At 35.5% G+C, this 17,322-nt stretch overlaps 1 protein-coding gene across 10 annotated transcripts in view; it reads left to right on the forward strand.

Moving 5' to 3' along the window:
- The window catches only part of SPEF2 (sperm flagellar 2), a 246,864-nt gene that overhangs the window by 83,803 nt on the left and 145,739 nt on the right, over positions 1-17,322 (forward strand). For 9 of the 10 annotated variants that reach the window (XR_005210938.1, XM_037799097.1, XM_037799104.1 and 6 more), the window contains 5 exons: positions 9,123-9,342; positions 10,835-10,992; positions 13,096-13,156; positions 14,495-14,556; positions 16,428-16,531. Coding sequence is in view for 9 of the 10 variants with exons in the window: in XM_037799097.1 (XP_037655025.1) it covers positions 9,123-9,342; positions 10,835-10,992; positions 13,096-13,156; positions 14,495-14,556; positions 16,428-16,531 (605 nt within the window). In the remaining variant the exon portion in view is untranslated. The remainder of the gene's footprint in view (positions 1-9,122; positions 9,343-10,834; positions 10,993-13,095; positions 13,157-14,494; positions 14,557-16,427; positions 16,532-17,322) is intronic. The other variant, XM_037799099.1, reaches the window with a different exon arrangement.

The raw sequence follows: 17,322 nt of genomic DNA on the forward strand, positions 1-17,322 counted from the left end.
AGTTAGAGAAAGTGTACTCCACGAAGCTGTAGATCTGATAAATTAGAGATAAGGACTCCAACTGGTCTACAAACCCTAAAAGAACCCTATCAAGTTCAGCAAATGCCACGAGGCCAAAAACAACAGAAAATTATAAAGCATATGAAAAAACCAGACGATATGGATAACCCAAGCCCAAGCACCCAAATCAAAAGACCAGAAGAGACACACCTAGAGCAGCTACTCAAAGAACTAAAGATGAACAATGAGACCATAGTACGGGATATGAAGGAAATCAAGAAGACCCTAGAAGAGCATAAAGAAGACATTGCAAGACTAAATAAAAAAATGGATGATCTTATGGAAATTAAAGAAACTGTTGACCAAATTAAAAAGATTCTGGACACTCATACTACAAGACTAGAGGAAGTTGAACAACGAATCAGTGACCTGGAAGATGATAGAATGGAAAATGAAAGCATAAAAGAAAGAATGGGGAAAAAAATTGAAAAAATCGAAATGGACCTCAGGGATATGATAGATAATATGAAACGTCCGAATATAAGACTCATTGGTGTCCCAGAAGGGGAAGAAAAGGGTAAAGGTCTAGGAAGAGTATTCAAAGAAATTGTTGGGGAAAACTTCCCAAATCTTCTAAACAACATAAATACACAAATCATAAATGCTCAGCGAACTCCAAATAGAATAAATCCAAATAAACCCACTCCGAGACATATACTGATCACACTGTCAAACATAGAAGAGAAGGAGCAAGTTCTGAAAGCAGCAAGAGAAAAGCAATTCACCACATACAAAGGAAACAGCATAAGACTAAGTAGTGACTACTCAGCAGCCACCATGGAGGCGAGAAGGCAGTGGCACGATATATTTAAAATTCTGAGTGAGAGGAATTTCCAGCCAAGAATACTTTATCCAGCAAAGCTCTCCTTCAAATTTGAGGGAGAGCTTAAATTTTTCACAGACAAAGAAATGCTGAGAGAATTTGCTAACAAGAGACCTGCCCTACTGGAGATACTAAAGGGAGCCCTACAGACAGAGAAACAAAGACAGGACAGAGAGACTTGGAGAAAGGTTCAGTACTAAAGAGATTCGGTATGGGTACAATAAAGGATATTAATAGAGAGAGGGAAAAATATGGCAAACATAATCCAAAGGATAAGATGGCCGATTCAAGAAATGCCTTCACGGTTTTAACGTTGAATGTAAATGGATTAAACTCCCCAATTAAAAGATATAGATTCGCAGAATGGATCAAAAAAAATGAACCATCAATATGTTGCATACAAGAGACTCATCTTAGACACAGGGACACAAAGAAACTGAAAGTGAAAGGATGGAAAAAAATATTTCATGCAAGCTACAGCCAAAAGAAAGCAGGTGTAGCAATATTAATCTCAGATAAAATAGACTTCAAATGCAGGGATGTTTTGAGAGACAAAGAAGGCCACTACATACTAATAAAAGGGGCAATTCAGCAAGAAGAAATAACAATCGTAAATGTCTATGCACCCAATCAAGGTGCCACAAAATACATGAGAGAAACATTGGCAAAACTAAAGGAAGCAATTGATGTTTCCACAATAATTGTGGGAGACTTCAACACATCACTCTCTCCTATAGATAGATCAACCAGACAGAAGACCAATAAGGAAATTGAAAACCTAAACAATCTGATAAATGAATTAGATTTAACAGACATCTACAGGACATTACATCCCAAATCACCAGGATACACATACTTTTCTAGTGCTCACGGAACTTTCTCCAGAATAGATCATATGCTGGGACATAAAACAAGCCTCAATAAATTTAAAAAGATTGAAATTATTCAAAGCACATTCTCTGACCACAATGGAATACAATTAGAAGTCAATAACCATCAGAGACTTAGAAAATTCACAAATACCTGGAGGTTAAACAACACACTCCTAAACAATCAGTGGGTTAAAGAAGAAATAGCAAGAGAAATTGCTAAATATATAGAGACGAATGAAAATGAGAACACAACATACCAAAACCTATGGGATGCAGCAAAAGCAGTGCTAAGGGGGAAATTTATAGCACTAAACGCATATATTAAAAAGGAAGAAAGAGCCAAAATCAAAGAACTAATGGATCAACTGAAGAAGCTAGAAAATGAACAGCAAACCAATCCTAAACCAAGTACAAGAAAAGAAATAACAAGGATTAAAGCAGAAATAAATGACATAGAGAACAAAAAAACAATAGAGAGGATAAATATCACCAAAAGTTGGTTCTTTGAGAAGATCAACAAGATTGACAAGCCCCTAGCTAGACTGACAAAATCAAAAAGAGAGAAGACCCATATAAACAAAATAATGAATGAAAAAGGTGACATAACTGCAGATCCTGAAGAAATTAAAAAAATTATAAGAGGATATTATGAACAACTGTATGGCAACAAACTGGATAATGTAGAAGAAATGGACAATTTCCTGGAAACATATGAACAACCTAGACTGACCAGAGAAGAAATAGAAGACCTCAACCAACCCATCACAAGCAAAGAGATCCAATCAGTCATCAAAAATCTTCCCACAAATAAATGCCCAGGGCCAGATGGCTTCACAGGGGAATTCTACCAAACTTTCCAGAAAGAACTGACACCAATCTTACTCAAACTCTTTCAAAACATTGAAAAAAATGGAACACTACCTAACTCATTTTATGAAGCTAACATCAATCTAATACCAAAACCAGGAGAAGATGCTACAAAAAAGGAAAACTACCGGCCAATCTCCCTAATGAATATAGATGCAAAAATCCTCAACAAAATACTTGCAAATCGAATCCAAAGACACATTAAAAAAATCATACACCATGACCAAGTGGGGTTCATTCCAGGCATGCAAGGATGGTTCAACATCAGAAAAACAATCAATGTATTACAACACATTAAAAACTCGAAAGGGAAAAATCAATTGATCATCTCAATAGATGCTGAAAAAGCATTTGACAAAATCCAACATCCCTTTTTGATAAAAACACTTCAAAAGGTAGGAATTGAAGGAAACTTCCTCAACATGATAAAGAGCATATATGAAAAACCCACAGCCAGCATAGTACTCAATGGTGAGAGACTGAAAGCCTTCCCTCTAAGATCAGGAACAAGACAAGGATGCCCGCTGTCACCACTGTTATTCAACATTGTGCTGGAAGTGCTAGCCAGGGCAATCCGGCAAGACAAAGAAATAAAAGGCATCCAAATTGGAAAAGAAGAAGTAAAACTGTCATTGTTTGCAGATGATATGATCTTATATCTAGAAAACCCTGAGAAATCAACGATACACCTACTAGAGCTAATAAACAAATTTAGCAAAGTAGCGGGATACAAGATTAATGCACATAAGTCAGTAATGTTTCTATATGCTAGAAATGAACAAACTGAAGAGACACTCAAGAAAAAGATACCATTTTCAATAGCAACTAAAAAAATCAAGTACCTAGGAATCAACTTAACCAAAGATGTAAAAGACCTATACAAAGAAAACTACATAACTCTACTAAAAGAAATAGAAGGGGACCTTAAAAGATGGAAAAATATTCCATGTTCATGGATAGGAAGGCTAAATGTCATTAAGATGTCAATTCTACCCAAACTCATCTACAGATTCAATGCAATCCCAATCAAAATTCCAACAACCTACTTTGCAGACTTGGAAAAGCTAGTTATCAAATTTATTTGGAAAGGGAAGATGCCTCGAATTGCTAAAGACACTCTAAAAAAGAAAAACGAAGTGGGAGGACTTACACTCCCTGACTTTGAAGCTTATTATAAAGCCACAGTTGCCAAAACAGCATGGTACTGGCACAAAGATAGACATATAGATCAATGGAATCGAATTGAGAATTCAGAGATAGACCCTCAGATCTATGGCCGACTGATCTTTGATAAGGCCCCTAAAGTCACCGAACTGAGCCATAATGGTCTTTTCAACAAATGGGGCTGGGAGAGTTGGATATCCATATCCAAAAGAATGAAAGAGGACCCCTACCTCACCCCCTACACAAAAATTAACTCAAAATGGACCAAAGATCTCAATATAAAAGAAAGTACCATAAAACTCCTAGAAGATAATGTAGGAAAACATCTTCAAGACCTTGTATTAGGAGGCCACTTCCTAGACTTTACACCCAAAGCACAAGCAACAAAAGAGAAAATAGATAAATGGGAACTCCTCAAGCTTAGAAGTTTCTGCACCTCAAAGGAATTTCTCAAAAAGGTAAAGAGGCAGCCAACTCAATGGGAAAAAATTTTTGGAAACCATGTATCTGACAAAAGACTGATATCTTGCATATACAAAGAAATCCTACAACTCAATGACAATAGTACAGACAGCCCAATTATAAAATGGGCAAAAGATATGAAAAGACAGTTCTCTGAAGAGGAAATACAAATGGCCAAGAAACACATGAAAAAATGTTCAGCTTCACTAGCTATTAGAGAGATGCAAATTAAGACCACAATGAGATACCATCTAACACCGGTTAGAATGGCTGCCATTAAACAAACAGGAAACTACAAATGCTGGAGGGGATGTGGAGAAATTGGAACTCTTATTCATTGTTGGTGGGACTGTATAATGGTTCAGCCACTCTGGAAGTCAGTCTGGCAGTTCCTTAGAAAACTAGATATAGAGCTACCATTCGATCCAGCGATTGCACTTCTCGGTATATACCCGGAAGATCGGAAAGCAGTGACACGAACAGATATCTGCACGCCAATGTTCATAGCAGCATTATTCACAATTGCCAAGAGATGGAAACAACCCAAATGTCCTTCAACAGATGAGTGGATAAATAAAATGTGGTATATACACACGATGGAATACTACGCGGCAGTAAGAAGGAACGATCTCGTGAAACATATGACAACATGGATGAACCTTGAAGACATAATGCTGAGCGAAATAAGCCAGGCACAAAAAGAGAAATATTATATGCTACCACTAATGTGAACTTTGAAAAATGTAAAACAAATGGTTTATAATGTAGAATGTAGGGGAACTAGCAGTAGAGAGCAATTAAGGAAGGGGGAACAATAATCCAAGAAGAACAGATAAGCTATTTAACGTTCTGGGGATGCCCAGAAATGACTATGGTCTGTTAATTTCTGATGGATGTAGTAGGAACAAGTTCACTGAAATGTTGCTATATTATGTAACTTTCTTGGGGTAAAGTAGGAACATGTTGGAAGTTAAGCAGTTATCTTAGGTTAGTTGTCTTTTTCTTACTCCCTTGCTATGGTCTCTTTGAAATGTTTTTTTATTGTATGTTTGTTTTCTTTTTAACTTTTTTTTCATACAGTTGATTTGAAAAAAGAAGGGAAAGTTAAAAAAAAAAAAAAAAAAGGAAAAAGACAAACAAGGAAAAAAAAAAAAAAAAGATGTAGTGCCCCCTTGAGGAGCCTGTGGAGAATGCAGGGGTATTCGCCTACCCCACCTCCATGGTTGCTAACATGACCACAGACATAGGGGACTGGTGGTTTGATGGGTTGAGCCCTCTACCATAAGTTTTACCCTTGGGAAGACGGCTGCTGCAAAGGAGAGGCTAGGCCTCCCTGTATTTGTGCCTAAGAGTCTCCTCCTGAATGCCTCTTTGTTGTTCAGATGTGGCCCTCTCTCTCTGGCTAAGCCAACTTGAAAGGTGAAATCACTGCCCTCCCCCCTACGTGGGATCAGACACCCAGGGAAGTGAATCTCCCTGGCAACGTGGAATATGACTCCCGGGGAGGAATGTAGACCCGGCATCGTGGGATGGAGAACATCTTCTTGACCAAAAGGGGGATGTGAAAGGAAATGAAATAAGCTTCAGTGGCAGAGAGATTCCAAAACGAGCCGAGAGATCACTCTGGTGGGCACTCTTACGCACACTTTAGACAACCTTTTTTAGGTTCTAAAGAATTGGGGTAGCTGGTGGTGGATACCTGAAACTATTAAACTACAACCCAGAACCCATGAATCTCGAAGACAGTTGTATAAAAATGTAGCTTATGAGGGGTGACAGTGGGATTGGGAATGCCATAAGGACCAAACTCCACTTTGTCTAGTTTATGGATGGATGTGTAGAAAAGTAGGGGAAGCAAACAAACAGACAAAGGTACCTAGTGTTCTTTTTTACTTCAATTGCTCTTTTTCACTCTAATTATTATTCTTGTTATTTTTGTGTGTGTGCTAATGAAGGTGTCAGGGATTGATTTAGGTGATGAATGTACAACTATGTAATGGTACTGTAAACAATCGAAAGTACAATTTGTTTTGTATGACTGCGTGGTATGTCAATATATCTCAATAAAATGATGATTAAAAAAAAAAAAAAAACAAAAAAAAAAACACTCTAATCAAGAATATCAGCAGAACAATCTGTACCTCCCTTAAGAAGAAAGAGTCCTATGATGAGGAATGTGAAAAATCTCTTAGCAAATTTGAGAAACTGAAATGTAAAAACTTAAAAGGTTTAAAAAAAAAGAAAGAGGAGGAAATCTGTAAGAAAGGGTTAAGTTTAGTTTTTCACATAAAGGCAGCATGGAATAGGGGAAATGGTGGCAGAACCAGCTTAAACAGGCTTTGTGGTAAAGGGAAGAGAGAGAGCCATGATGTAAGCCTAGAATCTGCACCAGCTCCTTATATGGAAAAATAACCAGGGTTACTGGAATGTAAAGGGACAGGGGGTATAATCAGAGGCAGGAACTTCCAGCAGGAAATTTAAACTGAATGAACTCCCTTGGATAGGCTGTACAATTCAAAATCTCAAAGATGGGCTAGTTAGCTCCCTCAGATAGGCTGCAACCTCTGTAGTACCAGCCAATGGGGAAACAGGGGAGGGACCCACACATTAGGAATAGGAGATTAAAAGATCACCAAGTTCTTTTTCCCATGTGCCATTTCTGGTTGTGTGCCCTGTCTTGCAAGATCATAAATAAATTCTTTTCTCCTCCAGAAAAAAAAAAAAAAATAAAAAAAATAAAAATAAAAATAGTTGTTTCAGACAGTTCCTGCCTGTTTAGTACTTGTTTGAGTTGAAGGACTGAGTCCTGTGGCTCCCTCATCTGCCATCTTCCCCGGAAGCCTGGGTAATAGATTGTCTAATATTATACCATTCTGTATTCATGAAATAGCTTTTATTCAGTCATGGTAAGACAATACAGTACATGGATTATGAATACATGTTCTAGAATCTGACTGCTTCAGTTTCAACCTTAGCTCTGTCTTACTACTTATTGTGACCATGCACAAGTAACCTCACCACTGGAATTCTCTGGTTTTCTTCTATGTAATTGGGAAGATAATAATAATGCCTGTGTCAGAATTGTGTAAGAATCATTTGAGATAACTCATGAGAACAACAGGATGTGGTATATAGGGAGTGTGTAGTAAATGTCAATTAGTGTCTTTATTGTCTCTTAATATAATGCTGATTTTCTTAATACTGTAAGCATAATTCTTAAAATATATTTCCTGGTAAATTGGCCTGTAGTATTCCATTCAGATGTTGTCTTTGTCAATTATTTTTAATATCTTTTTAGTATTAGGGTTAAGTTAGTTTTTGTCAAGTGAACTGGAAAGCTTTCTAACTTATTCCATATTCTGGAAGACTTTAACCAACATTTAAATTTTTTATTAACTTTATTTATCAAAAAAATAAAAAAAAAAAACATTTTCAGATAAAATAAAACAAAGGAACAGGAAAAACAAATATCCTGATAAAATTTCATTGCTTCCAATATGCTCCTACCATACCACAAAAAAATTAATAAACCATAGTCATTCATGAACATTCCCATATCATTTAAATTTCTGTTTAATGAAGGAATGAAAATTCAACTATTTAACCATCAATGTCTTGAAGTTTCCTATGGATGTTTCTTTAACATCTTTCCCATTTCTTTCAAGGTCATGAATTTTTCCAAATTTTCCATTTTTATTTTTAATCATTTTCATTTTATTAGAAAATCATTTATTACCATCCACAGTTTCAAATTTATTATAATAGAGTTATAAATAGTATTCACATAAAGATTTTTACATCTCCTTAAAATCTGTTGATACCTCTTTCCTATTATATTACAAAATTGATGCTTGCTGTTCTTCACTTTGTGCAGACATAGTGGTAATTTCTTTATCATGATTATTAGGAATAAGTTCTAGAAAATTATCAATAAAAAGCTTCTTAATAGTTTTGCTTTCTAATTTATTAATTTCAACTTTTATCTTGTTAGTTTCTTGCTACTAATTACTTTTGATTATTTTTAAATTATATTTTAATACCTAGTTCTTTTAGTTTTGTTACTTTTAGTTTTAAATGAAGGCATTCTAGTCTAAGGGCTATGAATTTTCCTCTGATACAGTTTGATCCCATCCCACATTTTAAATACATATATTTTTAATGTTATTTAAATGTATATTTTAAATTTCTTCTTAATTCAAACAGATTTCTTTTAATTCTTAAGTACTTAAATTTTTTATTATCTTTCTAAAATTTATTTCTAGTTTTATTACCCTGAGATAATGTGGTATTTACAGTTTTTATTTTTTCTTGGCTTCTAATTGTTTGGTCATTTCAGCACGAAACTTGGAGAAAGTGGAAGTCAAACATGGTGGACTTAGGATACCATCTTGGGCATGAAAGTTCTCTTTTATCTTTGTTAATTTAAAATATTTTAAATTTAGCTTAGTACTTGCATAAGATAGCAGGTGAACTAATACTTTCTTTTATCCTTACTGATAACATCAATTTAAGTGCCTTAATGTTCAACCTAAATTGTGGTGTATCTCAAATAAATCAGTTTATCGCTAATTAAATTTATCCCCAATTTGATTTGTCTCAAAATAAATCAATATGTCTACTCCTATACACTGTTATTAATATTTGTTTCTTTTTGTTTACTTTTATGTAGGAAGCTCATTTTCTGCTCTCTAATATGAAAGTATATTATTCATACCATTACTTATTTATAAGAAATACTTAATTATTTAAAGTATTGATTAGCTTTTATTTGCTATAATTTGGATTTACTTTCAACATCCAAATTTCTTTTAGGCCAAAATCTTACTTTTAAGAATGTTTCTATTTTGTTTGTTTGTTTGTTTGTTTGTTTGCAGAACGTGGTTGGAGAGTGGGCCTTACCAGAAGAAATGGTTGATAATTTACCACCCTCCAACAATAGCATATTGGGCCATGTGCTTCACAGACTACTTGAAAAATCTCTTCCTCCTCCAATTGAACCACCAGTCTCTGAATTACCTCCATTTGCTATTAAAGGTTGCTTATTGGGGAAAACATTTAGTGGGAAAACTACCATTCTAAAGTCTCTACAAAAAGGTAGAATTTCTTTCTTTTTTTCATTTATTGGATTCTATTTATATTGAATGTAGCTGGCTATGTCTGTAGAAAACACAAATGAGGATTTGCTGATATATTAAAAAATTTCTGTAATCAAATATGTTATAATAAGGAGATCATGTAATTTATTGTTCAAACCAGAATACTTTGGGGAGTTTAGTCATAAACTGGGACTGTCTTGGGCAGACCTGGATATTTATGATCACTCTACATAATGATACACAGTGTAAAGAGATATAAGAAATCTCCAACTTTTTCTCCAGATTTTATTTACTTTACCAATGAATATAGTAGGATATTAATAGTTTGTCACAAGTACAAAAGAAATCCACTTAAAATTGTAAATGTTTCAATTCCTCACATTCATTGATTTCTGGCTCCTTCTTTAATGACATTTGGCTTTTTTTCATGGAAACTCTTTCAGTTAGAAGCAAAATCATGGGTTTCCATCTGTCTTGTCAGTTTTTATTCAATAGTACTTACCTATCAGTGTTTTCATTGGAACACTCAGAATTTGCACTGAGGCCAGATCATCTAGAACCAATTACAAGGCAGGGAAGTGTAAGTCATTACTGAGATGCTGAATGGACTTCCTTAAACAGCAGCTTGATGAAACAGCATCAGATACCACTTCATACCCTTAGGATGGCTATAATAAAAAGAAAAAAAGAAAAAAAAAAAGTCTTGGCAAGAATGTGAAGAGATTGGAACCCTTGTGTATTGCTGGTGGGAATGTAAAGTGATGCAGTTACTGCAGAAAAGAGTTTGATGATTCCTCAAAAAATTAAACACAGAATTTCTGTATGACCCAGCAATTCTACTTCTACATATATATCCCCCAACATTGAAAACAGAGAATTAAACAAAAACTTACGTATGAGTGTTCATAGCAGCAATATTCATAATAGCCAAAAAATGGAATAAACTAAATGGTCATCAACATGGGTAAACAAATGTTGTATATCCATACAATGTAATGTAAAGCAGCCATTAAAAGGAATGAACTACTGATACATGCTACAATGTGGGTGACCCTTGAAAATATTATGCTAAGTGAAAAAAGTCAGACACAAAAGGTCACACATGTGTGATTCAATTTATATGAAATTTCCAGAATAGGCAAATCTATAGACCCAGAAAGCAGATTAGTGATTGCGAGGGATTGTGGGGAGTGGGGATGAGAAGGGACTACCTAATGGACATGGCATTTCCTTTTGAGATGATAAAAATGTTCTGGAAATAGATGGTGATGATGGTGACACAACATCATAAATGTACTAAATGCTACTGAATTGTACACTTTAAAATGGTTATAATGGTGAATCTTGTGTTAAGTGAATTTTGCCACAATAATAAAAAAACAGCTTGATTCAAAAGACAGCTCCGTGGGGCTAAAAGACAGTGTTCTAGGATGAGCCCAGCACATAAAAACAATGAAAAGCTATTAATAAAATTGTCTTTTATAATCTAGACTTGTCTATTCAGATACTTTCTATTGACACTCTTGTCCAAGAAGCTATCCGAGCATTTCACGATGATGAAAAAGTTAGTGAGGACCTGCCAATTCACCAAGAGGCTGAAGAAAGTGCTCTACCAGTTCTGCAAGACAATAAAAAGGAAGAAAACCAGGCAAGTATGATTTTATTTTTCTTTTTTTCCAATAGCTTTGACTTTCATACATTCATGTTGTCATCTGAAATGATAACCTAGTGCATTTAAATGCTCATTTAAATGTAAATGGCTGAACAAATCCATTTCAACATAGTTAAGTCACTAAAACACAGCCTCATGACAACTCCCACACCAAAACAGTACTTTATTTTGTAAGTTTAGACCTATTATTACTTCTATGTTATGGTTATGTCATCTGTCAAGTGTACAAGGTAAAGAAAAATTTTAATTAAATGAGAGTTGCACCCGGAAAATAAATTTCTTAAACTCTATATACATGTTTCGGAACTGCTGGGTCTCAAGTCCAGCTTTGAATTCTAGAGCTGTCAGTATCATTTGCAGGATACTAAAGCTACTATCTGATTAGCTTATTAGTCTGTATAAAAGGGGTCCATGTGTAGACCTATAACAGACTGTGCACTGTAACTGAACATGGAAAAATATTCACCCTTTTGAACTTTACATCATGATTTGTTGTCAAACAATGAAGCAAATCCCAACAATATAAAAAAAAAACAACAACAAAAAAAAAACAGCTTTGCATTTATAAAAGATTGTTTCCCATACTGATTAATCCAGGCAGTTAACTCATTGGTTTGTGCACTTTATTAAACAAAATTAAATAAATTACTAGCAGAGCTATTAGTTGTTTAATCATCCATTAACAACCTGCATCATTTATTCAATGCTATATTAAACAGTGTATTGGAAGATAGATTAACCAATAGCTCCAAGCTTCCTAACAATTTAAATGACAACTACAAAATATTTGAAACCTATTTTAGAATATAAAGGGTATTTGACTTCCAGTTTCCATTCTCTGTAGAACAAGAACAGGTCATTCCTTTCTTGATGTGCATAAAATACATCACATTTTCTGTTCTGCTGATGCCGTAAATTCAGTACCAATTCTCTAGCCACATCAGTTATGAGCATAGTGTATATCATGTAACCTCAAATCTCTAACAGTGTAAGGCTTCAGCAAGAATGGATGCTGCTATAGAGTAATGCTGCTTCCTTTGATGTGACTGAACATCCGTCTCCCTTCCCGTCAGGTGACTTCTTCAGCATGTCAGAGCAGTGAGAAATGGTTTTAGTCTGACAACCAAGTTAGAGTGAAGACATTGGCCACATAATACACATGTTCTGTTTTCTTAAAAAAATTCTGAATCTTGGGTAACTGCTCTCTTGTAACTACTTTACAGTTTTTAAAAGCAGTTATTATCCAAAGTTGGGAGAACTTAAATCTTCTCTGATGACCATGTGAAGGAATGGAGGGAGATAAACAAAAAATAAAATTAAAAAGATGAGGTCTTATAGGGGAGCAGCCAGATAAGAAAATCAGAAAAGGAGCAGTCATTTAAAGTTTATTCCAGCTATAATGTAGGTATTCTGACTTTTGTAGAATCTACTACTCTTACCCCTTGTGCTATAAAAAAAAATTAGCAGAGAATCTAATACAGAACATGTGTTTGGGCTATAAGACAAATACCACTTAACCATGAATTCTGAACATAACTGGGAGAAGTTTTGTTCATCATGAGGTATCGCTTCTTCCCTGTTGTGGTACTCTTTAAATTCTAATCAGTAGGGTAACAGATGAATGTACAGGCTTTTTCTTTATTTCCCTATGGCTATGACTTTCAATTCTAATCAGTAGGGTAATAGATGATGCACAGGCTTTTTATTTATTTCCCTATGGCTATGACTGATGCCTCTACATGTTGTTTCTGGCGTTGTTCTTTCTGTTCTACCTCTTTCTCAGGATCCACTGCATTTTCAAAATGGCAGTTGCTGTTTTGCACATAGAAATTGAAGGCCATTTGAAAGACAGATTGCAGCACGGGTCACTATGTATTTCTATAATTGCAATTATCATCAAATATTGACTCTCCCCCAGAATCATCACTTAGGTCATAAACTTCAGTCCCCTTTAATATCACCAATCTTATAGATGTAATGGGGTATTTATTCTCAAACCCTTACTTCTAGAAATAGAATTAGAAATGCTACAAAATATTACAATGTTAAAATCTCTCCCTGTTTGTTTTCTCCCCAAAGGTTCTGAAAAATGTATTGCCAGCTGGTCAAGTTTCAGCTGAAGCATTACCAGAAACAGAAGGTAAAACTATATTTAGTAAGAAAGATATCAAAATAAATCACCCACCATTTCCATTAGAGAGATGTCAGACAAAGCATATGCACATGAGCACAAATATGTTTTCAGGAAAAGAAAGAGGGTACAGGGGGACTGTTGCATAGTTGTCCACACGGTCCTTTAGCAGAGAAACAAGAGGAACATAGAGGTACTCAACCCTTGTCTCCTGCTGGGGAGTAAGAGAAGAAAATTACAAGGAAATTTTTCACCCTCCTTTAAGCAGTTGCCCCTTTTTGTTGTTGGTATGCAGACAGTGAGGAAGAATCACTCTCACTCTTCTTGGCTTCACAGAGAGATAGTATTTTATGGTTTCTTCTCACCTTTTGAGTCCAGTCATCAGGAGTACAATTGGGGGTCTCTGTGTGCTGTTGTTTTGCTCACTGTATTGAGGGAAGCTGCAGGGTGTGGTCTCTTCAGCCCACCTGAACAGGGTTTCTTAGCTAAAGCTAAGTTTACTCCCAACCTTGGGCAAGGCAAATACAATCAAGTTATCTCCCTTGGGATCTGGGCTCTAGTCCTTCAAATCTTTTGTAGAACCATAGAAAGAAAACAATTTTCAGTCTTGAATGTCTTCTCTGTTTGTGGCAGTGAAGGTTTTACCATATTACTTTCCTCACAGTCTAGCATGAACTCAGATCCTCCTGTGTCATCATCAGTGTTCCTACCACCATGGAACAGTGGATAGGTTTGGGATGAGTTTGCAACTCTCCCAGAGGGGGTTTTCCAACTTTTAAAGGGACATCATCTGTCCCTTCTTCCAGTTATTTGTTCCTTAGGAGATCATTTTAATTGGTTTCTTAAACTATTATAAGTATTCATAGTATTTATTATCTAAGTCCAATTATACATATACATGGACTCTGAAAACATATTTTTTCCATAGAATTTAGCTAAAAACCTCTCTGACCTCCAAAGTTATCTTTTACACATGTTTATTATCTATTACTTGATAATCCAGGAAAATAAAACAGTACCAAATTAACATTTTAGCAACTTTCCTGGGAAATTTAGATTTTTTCCAAAAAGAGAACCCAAACTGTGTTAACATATTCCTAATGATAATATTATGAGCTCAGGCCATACCAGAAGGAAGGAAGTTGAAAACACCAAGCCAAGATCTTAGCAGTGTGGAATGAAGATAAAAGTCATTTGTGAAGGTTCCATTATTTTGTTCTTCTGAGTATCTCAGGCATAGCTATATCCAATAAGCCGTCTATCAGAAATCACAGAGGGTCAAATATCAATGTTTTTGATGGTCATCAATACTGGAACTTTGTTCTTAACCACTTTTCCTCTTGCTAGGTACTGATACTAATAAAACACCAAAAATAGAAGAAGTCGAATCAAATGAAGGTTTCTCCAATGTAAGTACTAAAATCAATTTTGATAGCCAATATATTGAAGTATGTTATGATTCATATCCTTTTGGTATATCTTCAATGGAATGAAATAGTGTTATTTCTCTTGGGTTTTAAAGTAAATATGATGGTAAATTATTAGCCAAATCTTCCTCTTTCTGGTGTATAAAGTTTGTAAACTGAGTTTACTAAATATTCATTGTCTAAAAGACAGTAGAAATTGCTATCCAGTTTTGCAAGGTGAGAACGTGCCAAATTTATTTTTGTGTGCTTTTCTTTACCACTTAATTTATGATGTGTATTTCCTTCCACATCCTCTTTACGTTTAAAGAATTTTTCCAGAATTTATCCTTAACCTTATGACTGACTGTAGAGCATTTCTTATTCATCTCTAAAAAATATTTACGTTTCCCTTGCTATTGCTTTGTTATGTATGGAAACATTTCTTGAGTCATCAGATAGAATGATCAGATTAATCAAGTGGGATTTCATTTACTTTAATTTTATTACATTTGATTATTTTTGTTATTCATTTCATCGTAGAAAACAATTTTGTAATGCTTAAAGAAGGAAAAACTGGGGAAGGATATATACCAAACTGTAAACATAATGACTGAGAGAAAGGGAAATGGGTTTAGGGAAAGCTGTAAAGCAGAGCTTGTACTTTTTTCTCCATGTATTTGAAGTTTAAATGAGCAGAAAGGCTAAGTATAATTTTATATTTACATCAATTTATTTATGACCTCTTCCCCAAATCCCATATTCAATTCAGTTCAATTCAATTATTTCATTTCAATTCAATTCATTTCTGTTCTGTGCACTGTTTTAAATATGTAGGGTATATCAGTGATCAAAAAAAGACAGGGTTCCCTGCCTTTATGGAGTTTACATTGTAATAGAGGGAGACAGCTAATAAACCATATACACATAAATAAATGAATTATATAGTATGCTAGAAGGTAAAAAGTGCCATGAGAAAAGAAAAAGAGGAAGGATGATCGGGAGTGCAGTCCGTGGGAGCAGGGAGCAGAGAGAAAGTGACTGTCTTAAATGGGGTGGAAAGTGAGATTTAATCAGATTGCAAGAGGTGAGAGATTCAGCCAACTGGATCTGGGCCAGGCATTTCAGGCAGCGAAACTAGCTGAAGGACAGCCACCAACCAGCAGGTGGGAGGGTGGCAAGACACGAGTTTGAGAGATGAGGGGGAAGGGGGAAGGCTGCTCAGGTCAGCTGGGCCTTATAGACAGTGATTAGTATGCTGACTTTTATTTAACTGGGAAGGCTTTGCAGGGTTTGGGGTAGAGATAAATCATGGAATGTATAAAATGCTCACTCTGGTAGCCAAATTATAAATAGACTCTAGGGAAGTTCCTGTTCTAGTGATATGGAGTAGCTTGTATTGGACTAATTAACTCTCCTACAAATAATGATTATAAATACTGGATAAAATGTGAAAGCTAATCATTTAAGGGCCAGAAGCAGGTGAAAATGTATGGAATTTGACCCTTGAAAGAAGAGAAGTTCCCTAGGTCAGATCCATGTTTATACAGGTTTTCCCCAGATCTCATTCCTCAGTCAGCGAGGTGGTAGCTGGAACCCAAGCAGAAAGCCTCAGTCATTTTCATTGTGATATCAGAGGGTAAATTTCAGATACACAGCTGAAAATTAAGGAGGAAGATCTTGAAAAGGAGGGGGCCAAAGAGGGAAGCCTCAAATCTACAAACAGGTTTTCCTTAAATGTGTGGCTGGCTCCAGCGCTGCACTGAACAATCAGTATCTTCATTATAGAGCATGATCATTTCAAATTTTTCCTCCAAACATTTGGAATCTGACTTCTAAATTAGCTATATTATCCCATTAATTGTTTTTTTTCATAGCTCACTGTGCGTGCTCAGCTTGGTGCAAAATCAGAAAAGTTGCTGAAGAAAGGAAAGAGCATTCCTGACATGTTGCTGGTTAGCATCATGGTAAATGCAATTCAGTATGTATTGTATTTTTCCCTTTTGGAATCTATTTAATACATTCTTTATCTCACAGTGGTATGTAAAGTATAACACAGAAATATTTTTTATTTTTAATATCTACTGAATACTACTCATCTGTATAAGAAAATATACAGCAATGTAATGAAATCTTTTGTGATACACCTGTATTTCACTTCCCTCCTTTACCAGACTTGACTGCATTCACCCAGATGTGAATGTGGGTCAGGCCATAGGGAACTCAAGGAGAAATCAGGTACTTGGAAGGGCCAAGGGACAGATTATGTTTTCGGCTTCAGCAAGTGGGGATCAGGGGCTGAACCCAGGAATCCGAAAGCTGGACATCACTGGGGCAGGAAGACAATGAGAAAGTAGAGGCTGCATCAGCAAGGAATCTTATCTACATAGCGCATAGATGATATGTGATAGCGGATAAAGAAAAAGAAATTAATGCTATGATTTTGTAATCTTTCCCTTCCTCCTTTCTGAGGAAAAAGGGTCCTCCTCAGCTCTCCATTAAAATACTGAACTCAGGTAGTGAATGAGTGAAGAAATTAAAAGAAACCATAGAGACTCAGTTGATCTGTATAATAAAGAGATGAAGCCAAGAGGCATGGAAAAAAGAATTAAAAAGGCTACTGTAAAAGAGTTTGGGAGATCTCAGTGGGTGAGGAAACAGTATCCAGGTAGCTGTGGTGTATGGGTAACAGTAAGAGTCAGAGAGGTGAGGAAGAAGGGTTTTAAAGAAGTTTAACCTGTGTCTGGAATGGACTCCCCCTTTGGCATTTTC

The sequence above is a fragment of the Choloepus didactylus genome, chromosome 11 (genome assembly GCF_015220235.1).
Source record: "Choloepus didactylus isolate mChoDid1 chromosome 11, mChoDid1.pri, whole genome shotgun sequence".
NCBI lineage: Eukaryota > Metazoa > Chordata > Mammalia > Pilosa > Megalonychidae > Choloepus > Choloepus didactylus.